The sequence below is a fragment of the Pan paniscus genome, chromosome 5 (assembly GCF_029289425.2).
Source record: "Pan paniscus chromosome 5, NHGRI_mPanPan1-v2.0_pri, whole genome shotgun sequence".
Lineage (NCBI taxonomy): Eukaryota > Metazoa > Chordata > Mammalia > Primates > Hominidae > Pan > Pan paniscus.
In genome coordinates, this window is record NC_073254.2 from 180107963 (window position 1) to 180125783 (window position 17821).

General features: G+C 40.0%; 1 protein-coding gene across 1 annotated transcript in view; it reads left to right on the top strand.

Moving 5' to 3' along the window:
- Nucleotides 1–17821, top strand: part of IGF2R (insulin like growth factor 2 receptor) — a 137853-nt gene that overhangs the window by 39217 nt on the left and 80815 nt on the right. Inside the window, exons 3-5 of the mRNA XM_034963192.3 lie at nucleotides 654–778; nucleotides 2338–2436; nucleotides 16498–16630. Coding sequence (XP_034819083.1) covers nucleotides 654–778; nucleotides 2338–2436; nucleotides 16498–16630 — 357 coding nt within the window. The remainder of the gene's footprint in view (nucleotides 1–653; nucleotides 779–2337; nucleotides 2437–16497; nucleotides 16631–17821) is intronic.

A 17821-nucleotide genomic window follows, 5' to 3' on the forward strand; every position in this document is an offset into this window, starting at 1 on the left:
ATTTGTGTCTCTGTGCTCTCTCTTCTAGTCGATTGGTCTCTATTCTAGTCTTTTGATCAGTTTATTCCTATGCCAACCCCCATCATGTTGATTTTTACATAGACTTTTTATTCTGGACTGTTACAGTAATGTCCTGGACAAGCAGAGATGTGGTCATTCTACTTGTGGGCCTTTCTAGAGAATGTTGATTTTGTAGCATATGTGATGGGAAGTATTGAAACATTTCAGTGGCTGAGTTATATATCCTGATTTGTATTTTTGAAGATCACACTGGTGCAAGATGGATGAGGAAGTGGGGCTGGTGAGGGATGAGACTAGTGTGGAGGCAGGGGGAGCAGTTAGGTGGCCATTGCTGGAGCGCAGGTAGTGGTTTTAGTGGGAGTAGAGGTGGAGAAATGTGGACAGATTTGAGATGGGCGTATAGCTGTGGACCTTTCTGATGTATAGAATGCAGCAGACAAGGTAAAGATGGCACTTAATGTAATGTAATGGGGATGCCACTCTGAGATGGAAAATTCTGGGAAAGCACAGTTTTATAAATTTATAAGCTATCAGATACATTATAATGCTACTTTTAATTTGCTTTTCCTTGGAAATAGCTGTTTGGTTATGTATGTTTTATAGCCTGTTCACTCTCTTTTCTCTCCAAATAGGTGACTCTGTTTTGAGAAGTGCAACCAGATCTCTCCTGGAATTCAACACAACAGTGAGCTGTGACCAGCAAGGCACAAATCACAGAGTCCAGAGCAGCATTGCCTTCCTGTGTGGGAAAACCCTGGTGAGTCCACACAGGCACTTGATGTATTTCTTTAAAAAAAAAAGGTCTGCCCCTTGGTGTTCTGGCTGTAGAGGTATTCCAGGAAGAATCAGTGAGCAAACTTAGAAACACAAATAAGAAAAACCCTACCAAATCACCATCATCATCAAGAACCAATAAGTAAACAAATTCTAAACTTGTTAAAACTTTTAAGTAAAACATAGACCACGTCTTTTGTAAAACTACAATTCAAAGTGATTACTGTGTTAAAAATCAGTGCACTGTTTAATGTTTAAGTTATAGACATACTTTTTTTTTCTCTAAAACCTCTTCTTCTAGCATTTCATTTTGATAGGTTTTAGGGCAGTGTATTTAGTTTTTTAAAAAATATTTTTCTTTCCTCAGTTATATTAAATTAGAGATACCCACATCTATTTAGGAGAAGCCTTGGCCCGTGGGTATGGGGTTCTCAAGTTTTTTGGATATTACCTGGTGTTTAAAGGGGACATCATTGTGTAAATTATTATGATTGTTCTTATTATGGGCATATTGTATGTAATTTGTTGATTTTAATCTTTAGTTTTTGGAAAGGAACTTGCAGTAAATAATTGTTTTAGCTCTTGGGAGAAGGAATTGGTTTACAAATTCTATGAATGTTCTTGAATCCCAGTAAGAACCCAATCTTTAGGAAAGTCAGGTTGAGTGAAACTCTGTGGCTACTAAATTGCTTTAAAATATCATTTTAGAATTTGGGACTGTGACTATTGCATCTTCAGGTCCACAGTGTCTTATCTGAAGAACTTTGAAAATAAAACTAATATTGTTAATTTTGGATCCGCATATAAATTGCATCGTTGTGCATATTGAGACCTTAAAAAAAAAAGAATCTGTTCGCAGCAGCATTAAATGAGAAGATTTATATTACAGAATAAAATATATAGCTCCTGTTTTAACTTCAACTAATTTCCTTTATGAATTCTGTGTTCACCGTACCAGAAATAGAACTGTGAAGGATAACTCCCTAGACTTGCACGTGGGAGTGAAGAGGCCAGTTCCTGCTGTGCTTGTGTCATCCTGCGATGCTGGGGTTGACCTGTTTGTAGTCCACTCTGGTTGCGGTTAACAGGAGGGGCTGCCTTGGAGGGTGGGTGTCTGGTGGGTGTACTAACTTGGTCAGATGCAGATGGGCTCCTCATGGGAGCCTTTTCACGGGAAGCATGAGGTCACGTTTTCTGGCTTTCATTTGCTGGCATTTGCTTAAGAGAACATTTGGAGTTTGAGAGGAGAATGACTGAGGATTTCTTCCCATGAACTCACTCAATGTACTTGCACAGCTGGGGCGGTAGAATGCTTTTGGATTAGTTACACAAAATCCCAACATGATTTTATGAAGCTTTGGTCTCAGGATTTGCAGATTTGGGAACCTCTTGATGACCCCGTTTAACTAAAGCGGTTGCATCCCCTGCCCTTCTTGCTGCTGCTTTCTTTATTTTAGTAGCCTTTACTGCATTCTCATTTTAAAGAAGAATCTTTACAATGTGTGGTATGGTAACATTATAATTACTATTTTTTTTTAATAGGGAACTCCTGAATTTGTAACTGCAACAGAATGTGTGCACTACTTTGAGTGGAGGACCACTGCAGCCTGCAAGAAAGACATATTTAAAGCAAATAAGGAGGTAACATGGGAACTTCAAATTATATGCTTATGAAGTATACTCTGGGGAACTTTATCTTTCAAATACTGATTCTAACCTTTCCGGGTGAAAATCTTTTTTAGCTTCCAAATTGCATTTGAGCAGAGATACCATGTGATTTAATTTTTAAAACTTTTCTGAGTGGTTCTTATTTTTAGGACAGGGCATTTAAAATATCACAGGATGTGATTTTTGGTCCAGATTGGAAATAGAATGGCTCATCCATATAGGGCAAGTTAGTTCTTGGTTTCTGGTGCTGTGCAACTCAGTAAACTAAGTGACGTGTTTGGGCTTGGGCTTAGAGTATTCACTCTACCTGCAGGAGCCATCTGTTTCTGACGCTGATTGCTTCATCTTCCTTTGCACCTGGCTTTCCACCTGTGTTGTACCCCGCTTTTGATAAGTCTCCTTTACCTGTTTTGCATTGTTAAATCTCTCTGTCCCTCTCCTCAGCCTTGGGATGACTTCTGGCTGCAATGTGAGTCCAGGTCAGGTATCCCTTAAATTCTTTTCCAGCTCACCTCAGAGACTAGATTACTAGGTTACTGTTATTATTACGTCCACCCCTTATTATTTGAACACAGCATTCCTTGGTCAAGACATTCTTCTTGGGTGCATGTATGTATATATATCTATATACATACACACTGACCTATATGTATTATGTGCAACATGGTATTTTGAAATATGTATACATTGAGGAATGGCTACATTGAGCTAATTACATATGTGTTACCTCACATATTTCTTTTTTTTTTTTTTTTGTGAGGACTCTTAAAATCTACTCTCTTAGTGATACGCAAGAATAAATTACATTGTTATTAACTGTGGTTGTGGTGGTGTTTAATGGATCTCTTGGGCAGGTCATTCTTGTTGACTAATGGAATGTCCCCTTCCCCAGCCTGGATTCCCTCATGTTGCACTGCTACTTGATTCTCCCTGGTCCTGGGGAAGAGCAGACTGTGTGTTCCTTCTGCCGCTTCTCCATGCCCACCACCCCAGATCCTAAAGGGAGTTTCCTGTTCTCACCTTGATAACAATCTTAATTAATTGATTATCTCACTTTTCTCTCCTACTTTCTGTTTTTAAGAACTTTCAAAGGTTGTAAGGATTCAGGAACTAATGAATGGTCATAATCAGTAATTTTTACTGGTGGCCTAATACCATGCAGTTTAATAAGACAAAAAGAAATGTTTATTTAAAAACATTAATTCAGATTAAATTATGAATAATAAATCACTGATATTTTCAGATATGGTCATCTATGAAGGGAAAGACAGTTTCATATGGAAGTGGAAGTGGTAAAATACTGCCCAGGAAAGCCATAAGGAGCATTCAATGAAAAAAAAAAGTTTAAAGTGGAAAGAATTAAGGCTGATATTTAGGAGACAGTGTCAAATGTAAGCTTCATTTAAAAACTTAGGTGAAGCTGTTAGATGACGTACTGTTAGCGGTGGGAAAAGCATCTCAAAGCAGACATCTGTTTGGGGTTTGGGGGTGAGGGTGGGAGCACAGTGTGTTCATTCTCGCAGTGCTATAAAGAAACACCTGAGACTGGGTAATTTATAAAGAAAAGAGGTATAATTAGCTCACAGTTCTGCAGGTTGTAAAGGAAGAATGGCAGCATCTGCTTCTGGAGAGGCCTCAGGAAACTTACAGTCATGGCAGAAGGCGACAGAGTATCGAGCACCTCACGTGGCCAGAGCCTGAGGAAGAGAGTGGGAGGGGGAGGTGCCGCCCACTTTGAAATGACCAGATCTCACAAGAACTCACTCACTATCATGATAATACCAAGAAGGGGGTGATGGAATCTGCCCTCATGATCCAGTCACCTCCCCAGGCCCCGCCTCCAATGTTGAGGATTACAATTTGACACAAGATTTGAGTGGGGACACACAGTCATCCTGGGATTACAGGCATGAGCCACCATGCCCGGCTAATTTTTATATATATATATTTTTGTTTGTTTGTTTGTTTGTTTTGTAGAGACGGGGTTTCTCTATGTTGGCCAGGCTGGCCTTGAACTCCTGACCTCAGGTGATCCGCCTGCCTCGGCCTCCCAAAGTGCTGGGATTACAGGAGTGAGCCCGTGCGCCTGGCCCTACACACAGTCATCCTTAAGTGTCCAGTTGGCCAGATCTGAGTTGCTTCCTGTGGGAGGTGGAGGCTGCGGTGACAGTGGTGCCCTCTGCTCTCCTGTTAGACCCCAGACCTCTCAGTCCCAAAGATACTCTCCTGGGCTCTGATTTTCCAACCTGATCATGATACCCTTTTTGTTTTGTTTTGTTTTTGTTTTATCTGAGTGTACCTCTTATGTCACGTTGCTGAATTGACAGTTGTGTCTTCTACCACCTAGGAAAAAATTGCTTTCCAAAATAAAATGAATAGCAACTTGTTTTCAATGGGTCAGAAATCACCAACTACAGCCCATGGTTCAAAGCCTGCCCTGGCCTGTTTTTGTACAACCCCAGGACTAAGAATGGTTTTCACATTTTTACAGGATTGTTACAAAACAAAGAGGAATATGCCACAGAGACCTATGTGACCTGCAAAACCCAAAATGTAGATACCACATGGTTCTTTGTAAAAAAAAAAAAAAAAAAAAAAAAAAAAGGTGCTGATCTGTGTTCTAAATAGTTTTTGGGGTGGGAATGGGGAGGTATAGTCTGTGTTTTTCTCAAAACAATGACCTTTAATTTCTCTTAGAAGCAGATTGAAGATGCATGAGAAACATTTGTACTTTGTACTCTCTAACCTCTTCAGGTGTAATTGGCAGCTGGGGCTTTATTCATTGAGTTTTCATTTATTGAGAGCCTATTGTGGGCTAAGCAGTAGGAATTTTGTTAAATTTTGGAATGCTTTCAGGGAGCCTATAGACTAATGGTGTGAAGGACATATCCATATTCATTAACTCATTTTTTTTTTGTCTTATGGATAGATTAAATGGAAAGAACTGAAAAGCATAATGACTGCTAAAAATGTAGTGCTGTCACTGTTAGCAAATCTTAATAAAGCGTATGCCCTTTTTTCTGCTTTCAGTTTGATTTGATTACACCTTACAGGCTTGGTATGATAACTTTAAAACATATTGAAGGTTTATGTACTTATAAAACACTCATCATTCCCTAAAGAAAAAAAATCTCAATTTGGTTTAGTGTCATTGTAGTCTTGCTTTCTACATCTTACTAATGTCTCATTTATTTATTCATTTTGCTCTGTCACATTTAGAATGATTTTGATGGGCAAAAATCATGGTAGTTACAAACAGCCCTTTAAAACTATTGTTATACTTTGTTCAGTGGATTCTGGTAGAGGCTTTAAGGTAATTATTTCTTTAAAGCATTGTGTAAATATACCTCCTACTGTAGTGCCCTTGGGAACAGGCAAAATTCAGAACTGGCCTGCTAGCAGTCTTACCAGGGTTATAAAAGTAAGATTATTATATATAAAACAGCATTAACACAATGCGTGGTGTGTTGCAGCTGGCAAACAACCTCGCTCCCCAGGCTGCTAAATTCGTGGTCTTATGAATGTCTCCATTGCTGTGTTTGCTGTAGCAGGAAGTGGGAGGGTGTTCCCCAGTAGCCTTGACTGTTTACCAATGCACACTCCAGTTCTGTGGAGTGCTGTGTGAGGCATGTCTTCTCTTCCCTCCTGGAGTAGGGAGACAGCCAGTAGTTGCTACCTGCCCCGAGCAGGGTGCTTGCAGATCTTGCCGATGTGGAATCCTCTAAGTGTCTTGGTGAAATGCAGCTATTTTCAGAATGAAGAGTTCTTTCATTTTCCCTTCTTGCCATATGCCATCTTGCTCCCTTTTCCATCATAGGCTTTTATTTTGCTGGTTAGAGAATTGCATCTTGTCTTGCATCCTACCCAGTCCACTGACTCACTCCCCTCTTGGGTTAATGTTTTCATATGATCTTGCTGTGGGATGACAAGCTTTAGATTTGCAGGATAATGGGCACTTGTGGCTTTTTACTGTAACCCAATTATAGTCTGTGGCAATAATTTTCTTTTAGTTGCCTTTCTGCATGAATGTGGTGGTAGGCTTAAGCTCCATGTGCTGGTACCCTCTGAGCACTAGAGGTTCTAACTTCCTCCATTATTAGTAGAAACACTTAGGTGTCTGAGAAGTATTTTAGGTGACAGGCAACTTTGCTTTGAGGATATGGTCAAAATGAGTTCAAGTGCCTTTGAGGCTGTGAGTAGGTGTAGGTCGTTTGATTCACTCTATTAGCTCTCCATGAATCTCTGACAGCAGGACTGGGGAAAAAGGTTAGTGGGTTAGAGCATTCCTGCAGATTTGATAGCCTATTTCTAAGAGAAATTTGAAAGCTAAATATTAAGCAGTTAACTTTTGTAAATAGACCTGTCTGTGAATTGCTTCAGTCTAAAAGATAAAATTTTGGGAAACTTATCCACAGAAAATAATAAAACTATCTACTTTGAAATGATTTCAGAGAACATGAATTTTTAGAATATTCTTTGGAAGAGGTAATTAAAATGATGCCAGTGTATTATTTTGGAAATAAAACTTACAGGAATGTTTCACATAGTCATGGTTCACTTGGTGACCAGGGCCTTTTTTACTCTGGGGGGGATTCCTTTCTGGGCTTGAGTTCTTGCTGTGATGCGGAAGTTGGGTGCCCCTACTTCATGAAATTGTACCGCAAAGATGTGGGTGCCCCTACTTCATGAAACTGTACCGCAAAGATGTGGGTGCCCCTACTTCATGAAACTGTACCGCAAAGATGTGGGTGCCCCTACTTCATGAAACTGTACCGCAAAGATGTGGGTGCCCCTACTTCATGAAACTGTACCGCAAAGATGTGGGTGCCCCTACTTCATGAAACTGTACCGCAAAGATGTGGGTGCCCCTACTTCATGAAACTGTACCGCAAAGATGTGGGTGCCCCTACTTCATGAAACTGTACCGCAAAGATGTGGGTGCCCCTACTTCATGAAACTGTACCGCAAAGATGTGGGTGCCCCTACTTCATGAAACTGTACCGCAAAGATGTGGGTGCCCCTACTTCATGAAACTGTACCGCAAAGATGTGGCCTCAGAGCCATGGTTTCTGTCCTGGGCAGGGAGTCTTGCAGCCTGGGGCAGTTTCACCATCTGAGCACAGACCCTGATATAGTTTGGATTTTGTCCCTCCCCAAATCTCACATTGAATTTGAATCCCTAATGTTGGAGGTGGGGCCTGGTGGAAGGTGATTAAATCATGGGGGTCCCTCATGAATGGTTTAGCACCATCCCCTTGGTGCTGTCCTCATGATAGTGAGTGAATTCTCATGAGATCTGGTTGTTTCAAAGTTTCTGGTTGTTTCACTCTCACCGTCTTGCTCCTGCTTTTGCTGTGCGATATGCTTGCTCCCACTTCACCTTCTGCCGTGAGTGAAAGCTTTTTGAGGCCTCCCCAGAAGCCAAGCTATGCTTCCTGTACAACCTGCAGAACTGTGAGCCAGTTAAACCTCTTTTCTTTATAAATTACCCAGTCTCAGGTATTTATAGCAGTGCAAAAACAACCTAATACAGACTGCTTGGGACTGGGCTGGCTTTTTTGGCCTGCTGCCAGCGATGGGCCACAGGTGGGAGACTCACTGAGTTAAGGGCATTAGAACTTGGTGGGTCCTGCTATTGCCTGCTATGCTGTGGAGCTCAGGCTGCACCTCTTTTTACCATGTGGGCTCTTTGATGTGGTAGAGGCGCCTCTGTCCCTCCCAGAATGTTGCCCTGGAGGCCCGCTGATCACCATTGGGGCCAGTGCTTGTCTCAGCTGTTGGAGAGCCTGAATATGTGCTTGCCTGACCCAGCTCCACCCAGCTTTCCTTCCTCAATCTGCCTTGCTGGCAGAACACAAGACAGTGATGCTTAGGTGTCCCATGGCCCCACCCATTGTCTGGGACATGGGAGTAGCCTCCTCGTTAACAAAAGCCAAGCATAAATCCTGTTGCCACCACTGCAGCTGCCTCTTTCCTGCAAGTACCACTTCCTGGCCAGGAGATGAACTTGCGTAGCCCATCTGCTGAGACAAGTGTGTACACAATTGCACAGTGCTACGGCAGGAGACAAGCTTTCCATGACCTCAGTTACCATCATCCCTCACCACACCCTGGCTACTCAGAAGGCCCTGAGCCTGCTCACCAGCCTGGTGTATTACTACTACAACTGATGTTTGAGAAAGTCACCACACAAAGCCTATCTATAACCAAGGAATTCATACAGTCTTTGACGCTGAAAGCGTCCAGAAGCAAAGCCAAATAAAACTATGCAACATACATTATAGTCACATTCTCAGGGCGGGGGGAACCCTCTAGTCAAAGCAAAAGTAAATTCAAACCAAAAAGTGACAGTTTCTCTAGATGAGAAGGAAGCAGGGTAACAATTCTGGAAATATGAAAAAGCAGGGTGTTATAGCACCCTGAAGGATCATATTAATCTTCCAGAAACAGATCCTAACCAAAGTGAAATGCTTGAAATACTAGTTAAAGAATTCAAAATATTAATTTTAAAGAAGCTTAATGAGATACATGAGAAAGTTGAAAACCAATACAAAGAGATCAGAATATCAATCCAGGATATAAATGAGAAATTTACCAAAGAGATGTTTTAAAAAAATCAAATAGAATTTCTAGAAATGAAAAATTTATTATGGGAATTATAAAATTGAGTTGAAAGTTTCAACCATAGACTAGACGAAGTAGAAGGAAGAATCTCAGAACTTGAAGACAGGTCTTTTGGATTAATCCAATCAGGCAAAAACAAAGATTCAAAGGAAATGAATGAAGTGTTTGAGAAACGTGGGACTACATGAAACATCCAAACCTATAAAGCATAGATATTACTAAGGGAGAAGAACAAACAAAGTCTGGAAAATGTATTTGAGGACATAATTGATGTAAACTTCTTTAGTTTAGCAGTAGATCTAGACCTCCAAATATAGGAAGCTCAAAAAATTCTAAGGAAATATGTTGCAAGAAGGACTTCACCACAACATATAGCCATGAGACTGTATGAGGTCAACATGAAGGAAAAAATCCTATCCACGAGAAAAGTATCTAATCACCTATAAAGAAAATCCCATCAAACTAATAGGGGACTTCTCAGGAGAAACTTAAGAGCCAGAGAGATTGGGTTTCTGTTTTCAAGGTGCTTAAGGAAAAAAAATCTGTCAACCCTGAAATTTGTATCCTGCCAGAATAAGTTTCATGTATGAAGGAAAAATAAAGTCTTTCTCAGACATGCAAATGCTGAGGGAATTTGTCAGTACTAGATGGACCATACAATTAATGCCCAAAGGAGGTCTATACAGGGAAACAAAAGTTTGATACTTGCTATCATAAAAACACACAAAAGTATAAACACTCTTATAAAACAATTATTCAAACAAGACCACAAAGCAACTAGGAAACAGTTAGCATTATGACAGGAATAAAACCTCACATATTAATATTAACTTTGAATGTGCATGGATTAAATGCTCCACATGAAAGATACAGATTGGCAGAATGGATTTAAAAAACAAAAGACAGAATCCACCCATATGCTGCTTACAAGAAAGCCAGAACTAATTGGTAAAGACATACACTGAAGCTAAAGGGATGGAAAAAGATATTCCAGGCAAATGGAAATCAAAAGCAAGCAGGAAGACCCACCTATACTTAGATAAAACTGACTTTAAATCAACAACAGTAAAAAAAAAAAGGAAAAAGATGGTCATTATATGATAAAAAGATTATTCAACAAGATGTAACAATCTTAAATATGTATGCATGCAACTCTAGAGCACAAGATTCATAAAACAACTGCTGGTAGACTTCAGAAAAGAAATGGACAGCAATGCAATAATAGAATTCAATCACTGAGAAAGAAAATCAACAAACACGGGACATAAATTGGATTCAGGACCACGTAGACCTAACAGATATTTATAGAACATTCCCCCCACAGCCGCAGAACATATATTCTTCTCATCAGTGCATGGAACGTTTTTCGAGATGGACTATATGTCATACCAAAAAACAAGTCTCAATAAATTGAAAAAAACCAAAATGATACCAAGTGTCTTCTCAGACCACAGTGGAATGAAACTAGAAATCAATTCACAGAGAAACTCTCATAACTATACAAATAATTGGAAATTAAATAGCCTGCTTCTGAATGAATTTTGAGTCAACAATGCAATTAAGATGGAAATTTAAAAAAATTGAAACAAATGAAAATGGATACACAACATAAAACCTGCGGGATACAGCAAAAGCAGGGCTAAGTGGGAAGTTTATAGTGTTAAATGCCTACATCAAAAATAGAGATCACAAATTAACAACCTAATATCACACTTCAGGGAACTAGAAAAAAAAAAGAAAAAACCAAATTGAAACCTAGCAGAACAAAAGTAACAAATACCAGAGCAGAACTAAATGAAATGGAGACCAAAAAATGCAGTACAAAGGATAAAAAAAATGAGAAGTTGGTTCTTTGGAAAGATAATATTCATAGACTGTTGGTCAGATTAACCAGAAGAGAGAGGATTCAATCAGAAATAAGAAAGTAGACATTACAGCTGATACCACAAAAAAGATCATCAGAGACTTCTATGAACATCTGTGTACTCACAACTGAGAAAATTTAGAGGAAATGTGTACATTTCTGGAAACATTCAAGTTCCTGAGATTCAACCAGGAAGAAATAGAAATTCCAAAAAGACCAATAACAAGTATTGGGATTGAATCAGTAATTTAAGAAAAACAAAACAAACAAAACAAAACAAAACAAAACAAAAACCTCCCAACAAAAAAAGCTCAGGACCAGACAGATTGACAGCTGAATTCTCCCAGAGGCACAGGGAAGAACTAGCACAAATCCTACTGAAACTGTTACCAAAAATCAGAGGAGGGAATCCTCCCTAACTCATTATTTGAAGCCAATATTATCCTGATAACCAAAGCCAAACAAGCACACAACAAAGAAAGAAAACTAGAGGCCAATATCTATGATAAACAGATTCAAAAATCTCAACAAAATAGTAGCAAACTGAATGTAACAGCACTTCAGAAAAATAATACATCACGATCAAGTGGGTTTTATTCCAGGGTTGCAAGGATGGTTCAGTGTATGCAAATCAATAAATGTGATTCACCATTTAAACAATTAAAAAAAAAGTCTGACCATCTCAGGAGATACAGAAAAAGCATTTGATGAAATTCAACATCCCTTAATGAAAAGACAACACTCAAAAAATTATTAGAAGGGACATACCTCAGAATAATAAAAGGCATATACGACAGAACCACAGCCAGCATCGTACTGAACAGGGAAAAGTTGAAAGCATTTCCCCTAAGAAGTGGAACAAGACAATGATGCCCACTTTTTCATCTCTCCTATTCAACATAGTACTGGAAGTCCTACCTGGGGCAGTCAGGCAAGAGAAAGAAAACGCATCCAGATCAGAAAAGAGACAGTCAACGTGTCTCTGTGTGCTGATGATATGATCTTATACCTAGAAAACTCTAAAGATTCCTCCAAAAGTCTCTTAGATTTGATATGTGAATTCAGTAGTTTCAGGATACAGAGTCATTGTACAAGAATCAATAACATTTCTACACACCAGTAATGATCAAGCTGAGAATCAAATCAAGAACTCAATCCCATTTATAGTCACTAAAAAAAAAAAAACCCACTAGAAATACATTTAGCCAAGGAGGTGAAAAATCTCTACAAGGAAAACTGTAAAACACTGATGAAAGAAATTGTAGATGGCACAAATGGGAAAACATCCCATGCTCATGAATTGGAAGAATCAATATCATTAAAATGATTATATTGCCCGAAACAATCCACAGATTCAATGCAATTCCTATCAAAATGCCAACGTCATTTTTTATGGAATTAGAAAAAGTCCTAAAATTCATGTGGTCCCCCCAAAAATCTTAATAGCCAAACCAATCTTAAGGAAAATGAACAAAGCTAGAGGCATCACAATACCCACCTACAGATTATACTGGAGGGCTATAGTAATCAAAACAGCTAGTACTGATAGAAAAATAGACACACAGATTAATGGAACAGAATAGAAAACCCAGAGTCAAAGCTGCATACTTACAACCAACTGATCTTTGACACAGTTGACAAACACATACACTGGGGAAAGGACACCCTATTTAGTAAATGGTTCTGGGAAAACTGGACAGCCATATGCGGAAGAATGAAACTGGACCCCTATCTCTTACCACATATAAAAATTAACTCAGGTCAGGTTAGCAACTTGAATGTAAGGCCTGCCTGAAACTATAAAATTCCCAGAAGAAAACCCAGGAAAAGCTCTCTCGGATCTTCGCCTAGGCAAAGAATTCATGACTAAGACTTCAAAAGCAAATGCAACAAAAATAAAAATAGAGAAATGGGACTTTATTAAACTTAAAAACTTCTGCACAGCAAAATACATAGTCAGCAGAGTGAACAGACAACATACAAAATGGCCAAAAGTGTTTTTAAACTCTACATTCAACAAAGGATTGATATTCAGAATCTACAAAGAATGCAGACAACTCAACAAGAAAAACCACAATCCCTTTAAGAAGTGAGCAAAGGACGTGAACAAACATTTCTCTAAAGAAGACATACAAATGGCCAAGAATCTCCTAAACATACTCCACATCACTAATCATCAGAGAAATATACAAATTATTATAAAACCACATGGAATACTATGCAGCCATAAAAAATGATGAGTTCATGTCCTTTGTAGGGACATGGATGAAACTGGAAACCATCATTCTCAGCAAACTGTCGCAAGGATAAAAAAACAAACATCGTATGTTCTCACTCATAGGTGGGAATTGAACAATGAGAACACATGGACACAGGAAGGGGAACATCACACACCTGGGACTGTTGTGGGGTGGGGGGCGGGGGGAGGGATAGCATTAGGAGATATACCTAATGCTAAATGACGAGTTAATGGGTTCAGCACACCAACATGGCACATGTATACATATGTAACAAACCTGCACGTTGTGCACATGGACCCTAAAACTTAAAGTGTAATAATAATAAAATTTAAAAAAAACTTTAGGAAAAAAAAATAAACTGCATATATGGAACGTAATAAAAAAAAAACCCACAATGAGATACCATCTTATACCAGTCAAAAATGGCAATTATTAAAAAGTCAAAAAACAACAGATGTTGGCAAAGTTGCAGAAAAAAAGAGAACACTTATACACCGTTGGTGGGAATGTAAATTAGAATGACCTTTATGGAAAATAGTATGGAAATTAATTAAAGAACTAAAAATAGAACTACCATTTGACCCAGCAATCTCACTACTGGGTATCTACACAAAGTAAAAGAAATCTGTCTGTCAAAGAGATATGTGCACTCGTCTGTTTATTGTGGCACTATTCATAGTAGCAAAGATACGGAATAAACGTTAAGTGCCCACCGACGGATGACTAGGTGAAGAACACACACACACACACACACACACACACACACACACACACACGTCTATCATGGAATACCACTCAGCCGTAAGGCAGAATGAAATCCTATGTTTTGGAGTAATATTGGTGGAACTTGAGGCCATTATCTTGAGTGAAATAACTTAGTCAGACACCACATATTCTCACTTATAAGTGGGAACTAAATAATACATACACATGGACATAGAGACTGGAATAATAAATATTGGAGCTTCAGAAAGGTGAGAGGGTGGGAGGGCAGTGAGGGTTGAGAAATGAGAAATTTCCTAATGGGTACAATGTACAGTATTCCAGTGCTGGTTACACTAAAAGCACAGACCTCACCACTGTGCAATATCCATGTAATACAACTGCACTCGGTCCTCCTAAATCTAAATAAAACAAAGAGGCACCCCCTTAAAGCTCAGGGTCTTGCCAACTCTAACAGTGGGGTTTCTTGATGTTTTTTAAAATAAAAAGACCATTAGTTCATAGGTATGAGAGACTGTCATAAATTAAAACCAAGTAAGGATGGATTGAAATACCCACAGGAGGAACTCATCTTCACAGTTTATGGAACAAATATGGAACAAATATTTACTGAGCTCCCACTATGTTGTAGGCATCATCTTTAGCCTGCAGTGACAAACCGTTGACCTCAAGGAGCCCCTATTATAGTGGGGGGAAAATGACAAAAGTCAACAGATGGCAGTACCTAGTATCATACATCACAGTGCTGTGAACAAAAGTGAGGCTGAGTATGGGAGACAGAGAGAGGTGGAGAGTGCTGTTTTAGGTAAAGGTGTCAGAAGAGGCCTTACTAAGGGTGATGTTTCATCAGAGACCTGAATGAAGTGAGGGAAAGAGCCATGTGTATATTTGGGTAAGCACATCTCAGGTAGAGAGGACTTTTGAGTTTCAGGAGGGTAGAATTGCGTCAAGAGGTGAGTGTGGCTGCGTTGAGTGAGGAGAGTGGTAGGTTAGGGCGGTGTCATGAAGGAGTTGGAATTTCCTTCTCAGTGTAATGGGAAGCTGCTTTGAACAGGGAGAGGTGTGGCCTGATTTAATTCTGAAGTGCTAATCCTGTGCTTGTGGAGACATGGGCTGAGGTAGTAGGGCATTGAAGCTGGAATTGGGGGGCCAGTTAAGATACTATTGCAGGCAAGAGATTATGGTGGCTTGGACAGGGTGGCGATGGTGGAGGTGATAAGTAGGGAGTGGATCCAGGGTTTAGTCTGAAGGGAGAGCTGGCAGGACTTGCCGATGGTTGGATGTAGACGTGAGAGAACTTGGCGGTGGGGCAGGGGGACCTTAAGGTTTTGGCCCAAGCAACTGGTTGAATGATGATGCCATTTGTTGAGATGAGGAACACTGGGGTAACAGTAGGTTTTGGGGGAGAAATCAAAGGCTCATTTTAAATTTAAATACATGAAATTTGAGATGGTTTTGTGTATCCAAGTGATGATGATAAACAACAGCAATAAATAACACTTATGCCAACCTGCCAGGAGCTGTACCCCAAGCTTCACATACATTAGTTCACTCAGGCCTTACAGCAGCCCCATGAAGGAATAACTGTCATTATTCCAGTATGGCACGTGGGGAAGCTGAGGCATGGAGGTTAACTTCATTCATGGTCATGCAAAGTGTTCATGCCAGAGGTTGAACCCCAAGTGTTCTGCTTCGAGTCTGTGCTTATAAACGTAGCTTCTGCTATTGTTGGCTGTGTAAGCCTGCAGTTCTGTGGAAAGGTCAAGGCTAGAGACATGAATTTGGGAGTCTTTGGCAGACATTTATAACCATGCACGAGGTCACCAAGGGATTGGGTGTAGACAGGAAAGAGGGCTGCTCAGTAAGCTGTGGCACACCTCTGCATTGAGAGTCAGTTAGAGGGAAGGTGAGAAGTGTTTCCAGGAGGCTGAAAAAGAGCTGGAAGTGGGGCAGAAGAAAACCAGGAGCCTGTGGATGCAAGCCACAGGAGAAGGGGTTTCATGAGGTGGAGAATGATCAGTAGCATCCAGTGCCACAAGAGACCATGTAACGGGAAGGCTAGGACACGAGCACTGGATGTGTCAGCAGAGGTGTTGTGGGTGAGCTGGTAAGCGGGGTTTTGCTGGAGTGGGAGGCAGCAAGCTGGTGGGACTGTGTTCAAGAGAGAATGGAAGGCAGGAAGAGGAGAAGACGTGTAGGGACAATTGAAGGAATTTTGCTCTAAGTTGCAGAGACATGAGATGATAGCTAGGGGAATGTAGGGACCAGGAAGGACGTTTGTGAGGTGGTAGATCTCATGGCATGCTGACGGAAACGATCCAGTGGAGAGGGAAAACCTGGCGATGTAAAGTGAGAGGAGATGATTGCAGAACAGTCCTCATGTAAGAGAGAAGAGATACCGAAAAGAACGCAGAGGAGCCAAGACGTTTATTGACCTTTGCCTGAGTTCTTTTGTTATTAGGGGACACCATAGCGTGATAGTCCCTAAGGAATGGAGAGCAGTGTTGTGTGACATTGGTCATAAGCTTTTCTGATTGACCAAGATGTATACTGAAGACTCACTTTTTTCTTCCTCCCTTCCAGGTGCCATGCTATGTGTTTGATGAAGAGTTGAGGAAGCATGATCTCAATCCTCTGATCAAGCTTAGTGGTGCCTACTTGGTGGATGACTCCGATCCGGACACTTCTCTATTCATCAATGTTTGTAGAGACATAGGTATGAATCTTTGTGGGGCTGAGGGGGTGGTGGTGAGGGATTTCTTCTATGGCTTCAATATCTTTGCCTTTCTACCTTTATTTCTGTTTTCACATCCATGTTTCTGATTAGGCCCTCTAATAAAGCTTTTGTCCCAAAAAATGTTCTATTTGCACAACCCACCTCTTCTCCCCCAGTAGATTCCATGCCTCCTCCCCAACCCCTGCAGATTCCATCCTAACTGTTGATCCATTCCATGTGGGTGTTCTCTCGGCCAGACACCTTGGGTTTCGGGATTCTACAGTAGTGAGGGTCGGTCTTGTTCTCTGCGTGTGCCTGAATCCCTTGGCTCTGAGTTACGGGCTGGGTAAAAAAGAAAAAGGGATGATCAAGGACTTGGGTACTTGGTCGGGATGCATATTTGGCCCAAGCTGACTTGTTCCTTTCTCTGTACTTGCCAAAACTGGTGTGAGAAGCTTTAGCTTAAGCTTTAGAATCTTCGATAAATTAACTAAAGACTGTAAATAAATGGTCTTTATCTAAAAAGGGCCATGAAAAGTTTTACTAAGCCTTTGACTAGCCTTCAGCTGGTTTTACTAAGCCAGGTTTCTAAAACCCAGCTTTGATGTTCCCCTCAGGGCTATGAATTGTTAGTCCTGTAGGCCAGGACTGTCTTTCTGCAGTGCTAGCCATGAGTAAATTCTGCTGGTGATTAACTAATCTAAAGGTCATTTTTAGTGTTTTTCTTTGTTTTTTATTTCTCAAATAGTACATAATGCTTTGCCCTTAGAAAAGTTTGGAGAAAATTAAAAAAAAAAAAACTCAATACATGGAAGTATTGCTGGATAGTAGATGAGTATTAATTTATGATTATTCTTTAAATTGTGTATATACATTATGTGCTATCTTGTTTATGTATTATTTCTAAACAGTTAAAAACAGTAAATATACCCCATTCAGGGCTCACCAAAAGTAACCAACGATAACTAGGTTTTTTTGTGTGTGTTAGAGTGTTACATCTTTCTTTTGTTCTCCAAGGATAACCTTTATTGATTTTTTGGAAAAAGACTAATACAGTCTTTGTCTTAAATGGGTCTGTAACTCAAGTTTGGTTATAAAGTTGATGAGTTGTAGATTATTGAATTCTGAAATAATACGCTGTTTTGATTTGGAAAACATTTAGGTTTCTGGTCTCAACATTTTACAGATCAT